This window comes from Acyrthosiphon pisum, unplaced genomic scaffold (assembly GCF_005508785.2).
Source record: "Acyrthosiphon pisum isolate AL4f unplaced genomic scaffold, pea_aphid_22Mar2018_4r6ur Scaffold_21393;HRSCAF=23859, whole genome shotgun sequence".
Lineage (NCBI taxonomy): Eukaryota > Metazoa > Arthropoda > Insecta > Hemiptera > Aphididae > Acyrthosiphon > Acyrthosiphon pisum.
Genome location: NW_021770855.1, coordinates 1 through 6,677, shown reverse-complemented (window position 1 = coordinate 6,677; position 6,677 = coordinate 1). Strand labels below are relative to the sequence as shown.

Genomic DNA, 6,677 nt, shown 5'->3' with positions numbered 1-6,677 from the left:
ATATAAACTGTTTATGTTTTAAACTTTCAATCTTTATTTTTTAAAAATGGATCATTTTATAAATTTTTAACTTCCAAATAATTAGAACATGTTCGAGATTTTGATGAATTTTGTCAAATTTTAAACTTTAATTAGTAATAATAGGTATTTATAATAAAAACCATGCCTACGGATCTTTAATATTTCTTATATAAAATTATAACAACTTATGAGAAACCTTGTATTAAATTGTTAAGCATATTGCCCCCTCGAAAAATATTTTATTGATATTTGTAGAAAAAAAAACTAAAAAAAGGTGAAAAAGTGGGTGTTCCTTTGCTGTACAGTAGATTACAAGTGGGTCACTGTAATGGATGGTATTGAATTTGAATTCTATGGCATATTGATATGTCTATATTTTGAGGATATTATTGTGCATAATGTAATTTATATAATATAACCTATTTACATTTTACGTAGAACTTTGTTTTAAATGGTCAATTCTTAGCTATAAAAGTTAAACATTTTATACTTTTTTAACTACAAAATAATCATTCAATTTTAAATTTGATAAATTTTTAAGATGACCCACTACTTTATATTTTCCATAAAAAAACAATTTGAAAAAATTATTATCTTCGAATTTTGTCGAATCATACCCTGATGTAACATATTATGTGCCCTGTAAAAATGTAATGATAAATTATAAATACATAATAATTATACAGCGAATGTAACACACAGTAATGTTTAATATTACCACTAGTATTAGACATCTGTTAATTGGACTGTTAAAAGCATTGACAAATGTAAAGCATGAGTAGGGTAGAAAGGCCGGTTCTGGATACCCCCCGCTTCACCAACCCCCCACCTGTATTGAGCCACCCTGAGAAACCCGAGCCACCACCCTCCCACCCACCCCCTGACTATACCGAGCCACCCTGAGCCACCCGAGCCACCACCCCTCCACCCACCCACACCTATACCTACGTCATCACCCCATCACCCCCACCCATACCTCGGCAACGTTGCCCACCCCCCGTCTATACCAAGCCACCCTGAGCCACCCGAGCCACCACACCTCCACCCACCCACCGGCAATACAGCGCTACCCTGCGCTCCCCCCGCCTCCTCCCCACGCCTATACCTACGTCATCGCCCCACCACCCCCGCCCATACCTTGCCAACGTTGCCCACGCTTGATAACCCCCCGCCTCGCCTCGCCTCCTACCTACGTTATCACTACCCCACCCCGCCCATACCTCGGTAACGTCGACCACATCACAGTGACCCCCCGTCCCACCCCGCTAGCGCGCTACATCACCGCGCTACCCCGCCCATCACACGTTCCCCGCGCGGCGGCCGCCCCGTCCACGGCGCGCTCTGTCCGCGACGCGGACGGACTCATCGGCCGCCGTCCGCTCGAGCCGTATTATATTATCACCGACGGTGGCGACATCTATCCGGTAATCGGACGGACGCGGATTTTCGAATTTTATCATATTATATATACATGCATAGATACATACATACATACATACATATATACATACATATTTTTATCAGGATACCAAGTCAAATACTAACACGATTTAATTGTTTAATATAATTCGATGTTTATTCAATACAAATATCATATATACATATATTAAATAGGTTATTGTGTTATAATGAACATGGGCGGTGCTAAAGATCACCCGACAAAATCGTACGATTCAGCTTTACATATATGGGCTTGACTATTACTATTATCGCGATTATTATCAACATCATACGGTTCTGATTTACAACTACAGGCTCGAATGCCGCTATTATCACTACGCTTGTTATTAAAGTCGTTTTTTACATTTTCAATAAATGCCATGCCTTTATATAATAATACGAATACACATTTAGGGTTGTGCATGGCGTGTTGCTGCCACACATCGTCATTTTCCTCCCATTTCCCCAACAATAACCCGCAGTAGTGACATTGAACCAAATCCTCAGTCCCGGTATAAGTGAATCCGCTAGTGGCCAGTGAATATTTATCTTGACACGATCGAGCCGGGTGTGAATCGAATGTTTTCAACCTTGATAAAAAGCTTGTATACTGAGGATATTCCGGATCCGAGTTCTCATGTACCAAAAGCACTAGTGATCGGCAACCAACGGTACATTTTAATAAATTCATTTCAAATGAATCGTATATAAATAATGCGTTCCAACTGTTATCGTTTAAACGTGAATAAGACGCTTCTAACCAGTGTAAACGCCTGTAAGCAACTGTCGGTTATATGGCGAAAGCTAGCGGCCGTTGCAAGACATAATATACAGAATAATAATAATAATATAAATTAAAATATTTAGTTATCTCCATTTATCAGATAACAGTGTTGACCGACGTAGGCAGATCTGCAAAATATTATTACCACCTCTGAAATCGTTATCATTGCTGACACATGTCGTACGATGTATACATATTGCGACCGTAAATAAAATTATACAATTATAAAATGTATTATGTACCAGCGCCGCTTAGTACTAGCGGTCGAATATTTCTACAGCCTTTATAGATAATGTTGGATATCCCTCGCCACCCACCCACCTCGCCACCGCATCCGATATTCGGGTCCTCCGCAACCGCATACGTCCTACAGATCAGACGGTCAGTGTAACTCGTCGTCAACCGGTGTACATTCGTATTACCTCGCTCACTCTGTTAAAATAACTTCTCTAGTATAAAATATTTAAAAATGTTTAGCTGTGTGTTATGTGAAAAAGTGTACGCACATAAGTGTGATCTAAACAGACATGCCAAAACTCACGATGGATCGACTAATTCGTGCGGGATATGCCTCAAGGCGTTCACGCGCCGAGACAAACTCAGTATCCACGTTCAAAAATGCCACAGTAAGTACATTGAATATTATGCCGTTGATCCGGAAAAAAACCTCTTAGTTATTTATACGCAAGTATAAAAACTAGTTTGTATCATTTTTTATATATCGAATAAGAGATGTCAAATTAGCTAGATTTATGTATAGTAAAAAATTCATAGTTCACACAAAGATGTTTTTTCCCGGCTCGTCAATGATTTACTCGGGTCATTAATTAAATTATTTTTAAAAATAGTGATCGCTAAAAACACTCCAGAATTCCACAGTGCTGTACGAGTAGGTGGTGCAATGGGTAAATTTTTTCCTTTTATAAATAATAATAATAATAACGACACTATCTTAATATTAATAATATTTATTAGGTCGTGCATCGGTCATAAACTGGGCACCCCCCGCAACTACGCCGCCCTCCCAGCCAGATGTTCTGACTCCAGCGTCCATCGCAGCTCGTAGACGCGCAGACGCATCTACTCCCCCGGCTCAAACCTCAACAGTAGTATGAAAAGGCCGCTCCGGGATACCCCCCGCTTCACCACCCCCCGTCTATACTGCACCAGTCTGCACCACCCCCTCCACCCCCGCCCAGCATGCACCACCCCAGCACCACCCCCGCACCACCCGCCCACCCATACAGCACCAGTCTGCACCACCCCCTCCACCCCCCGCCCAGCCTGCACCACCCCAATCCTATGATCGCGTACGTATCTTACCACCCTTCACCCCCACTTATACAGAACCACCCCCGCCCCACCCCGCACGTGTATCGTAAACGTTGGCCACCAACCCCCCGCCTCACCCCCAGCCTATAACGCGTTACCAGACGTCGTCACAGCACCACCCCCGCCCCACCCCGCACGTGTATCGTAAACGTTGGCCACCAACCCCCCGCCTCACCCCCAGCCTATACCGCGTCACCAGACGTCGTCACAGCACCACCCCCGCCCCACCCCGCACGTCTATCGTAAACGTTGGGCCACCAACCCTCCGCCTCACCCCCAGCCTATACCGCGTCACCAGACGGTCATCACAGCACCACCCCCGCCCCACCCCGCACGTCTATCGTAAACGTTGGGCCACCAACCCTCCGCCCTCACCCCCAATTAACCCCCCGCCTCACCCCGCTACATCACCCAACCGCCACGACCGTTAGACGTCTCGCCGCGCGTTGGCCGCCCCGACTGCGGCGCGCTCTGTCTCAAACAGTAGCGCGGACGGGCTCATCGGTACGTCCGTCCGCTCGAACCGGATATCACTGACGGTGGCGACATCTATCCGGTAATCGGACGGACGCGGTTTTTCGAATTTTATCATATATACATACGTACATACATACATACATACATACAAGCAGGATACCAAGTCAAATACTAACACGATTTAATTGTTTAATATAATTTGATGTTTATTCAATACAAATATCATATATACATATATCAAATAGGTTATTGTGTTATAATGAACATGGGTGGTGCTGCAGGTCACCCGACTACATCAAACGATTCAGATTTACATATATGGGCTCGACTATTATTATTATTATTATTATTATCAACATCATACGGTTCCGTTTTACAACTACAGACTCGAATGCCGCTATTATCACTACCTTTGTTATTTAGTTCATTTTTTACATTTTCAATAAATTCCATGCCTTTATATAATAATACGAATACACATTTAGGGTTGTGCACGGCGTGTTGCTGCCAAACTTCATCATTTTCCTCCCACTGCCCCAACAATATGCCGCAGTAGTGACATTGAACCAAGTCGCCCGTTCCGGTGTAAGTGAATCCGCATTCAGCCAGCGAATATTTATCTTGACGCGATCGAGGCGCGTGGGAATCGAATGTTTTCAGCCTCGATAAAAAGCTTGTATACTGAGGATATTCCGGATCTGAGTTCTCGTGCACCAAACGCACTAGTGATCGGCAACCGACGGTACATTTTAATAAATTCATTGCAAATGAAACGTATAGAAATATTTTAAATCGTAAATAATGCGTTCTAGATCTTAACGTTTAAACGTGTGAATAAGACACTTCTAGCCAGTGTAACCGTCTATAAGCAACTGACGGATATATTATGGTTATAGTTAACAGACATTGCAAGTTATATGCAAAGCATTAATAATAATAATATTATGAATTAAAATATTTGAGTGGCGATTCGCGATACAATATTTAGTCATCCCTAGTTATCAGATAACAGTTTTGACTGCCGTAGGCACATGCGCAGAATATTAGTACCGCCACCAGCGCCAGTTATCATTGTCGATACATGTTGTACATATTGCGACCGATAATTATAAAATGTATTATATGCCAGCGCCGCATAGTACTAGCGGTTGAATAAATCTACAGCCTTTATAGATAATGTCGGATACCCCTCGCCACCCACCCACCCACCACCGCATCCGATATTCGGGTCCTCCGCAACCGCATATGTCCTACAGATCAGACGGTCAGTGCAGCTCGACGAAAACTGTTGTACATTCATATTACCTCGCTCACTCTGTTAAATATTTCCTCATATTAAATCTTTAAAAATGTTTAACTGCGTGATATGCGAAAAAGTATACGTACATAAACGCGCTCTGAACAGGCACGTTAAAACCCATGATGGATCGACGAATTCGTGCGCGATATGTCTCAAGGTGTTCAGTCGGTGGTCCAACCTTAGTATCCACGTTCAAAATCATCATAGTAAGTACATTGAATATTATATCGTTGAACCGGAAAAAAACCTCTTAGTTATTTATACACGAGTATAAAAACTAGTTTGCGACATTTTTCATACCTCGAATAAGAGATGTTAAATTAGTTTTATGTATGCTAAACAATTATAATTTCACACATACGATGTTTTTTTCGATTCGAAAATGATTTACTCGGGGTTATTAATTAAATTATTTTTAAAAATAGTGATCGCTAAAAACACACCCGAATTCCACAGCGCTGTACTGATAGGTGGCGGTGCAATGGGTAAATAATTAATTTCTCTTATAAATAATAATAATAACGACACTATCTTAATATTAATAATATGTGTTAGGTCGCGCGTCAGTTATAAACTGGGCACCCCCCGCCACTATACCGCCCATCCGGCCAGATGTTCTACCGACGACGGTCATCTCGACACGCAGTCGCCGTGCGGACACATCTACTCCCGCGCCTCAAGCCTCATCATCATCATCGTACCGCACACCGGCTATCGTTTCCCCACCACCCGCACAGGCTATCGTCGACGAACCCGACACAAGATCCCCCGCGACCGCCGCACTACCGCTTTCGCTTTCACCACCACCAACCGGGGAATTTGTGGCTCACACGGAAAATACTCGAAAAAATATCAAAAGGAAGATGGCGCGAATGAATAAAGCTAATAATCGGGCAGGCTTCATCGAGATTGAGTCTTCGCTCAATCGTACAATAGTGTGGTATTTTAGGAAAAATGCCGATAATGCAGTCAGTTACCGTGCGTTCCTAAATTCTATAGAGGCCGAACTAATCACAAAATTACGCGAACACACGTGTATTAACCCGATTAAATATAACTTGAAACTAGAGGCTACATACGTCATTCCCAACTTGCATAATTCAGATCAAAACCGCGCGTTTAAAACTTCGGCCCGCGAACTTTACGCACACAGCAACGTCGAGGCTTTGGTCGATCGCGATTTCACAAGGCTCCTGGGGGAAGAAGACTCTTACGCCGGAAAGTATAGCGGGTTCACCTTATCGTGTATCGACGGACTGCTCTTGGGTGTGTACGAGTACACGCCTATGGGGGGATCGTCGTACTTACCGTTGCCGGAAAGTA

General features: G+C 43.1%; 1 protein-coding gene across 1 annotated transcript; it reads right to left on the bottom strand.

Moving 5' to 3' along the window:
* Positions 1 to 4,165: 4,165 nt before the first annotated feature.
* LOC115034872 (death-associated inhibitor of apoptosis 1-like) lies at positions 4,166 to 4,921 on the bottom strand. Its single transcript, XM_029492378.1, has one exon. It carries the CDS (start codon positions 4,814 to 4,816, stop codon positions 4,337 to 4,339), a length of 480 nt encoding a protein of 159 aa, XP_029348238.1. The 5' UTR covers positions 4,817 to 4,921; the 3' UTR covers positions 4,166 to 4,336.
* Between the last annotated feature and the right edge of the window lie 1,756 nt (positions 4,922 to 6,677).

Bases quoted from the DNA above. Each gene is read 5' to 3' on its own strand.
- LOC115034872 (XM_029492378.1), bottom strand. From the start codon at position 4,816: ATGAATTTATTAAAATGTACCGTCGGTTGCCGATCACTAGTGCGTTTG.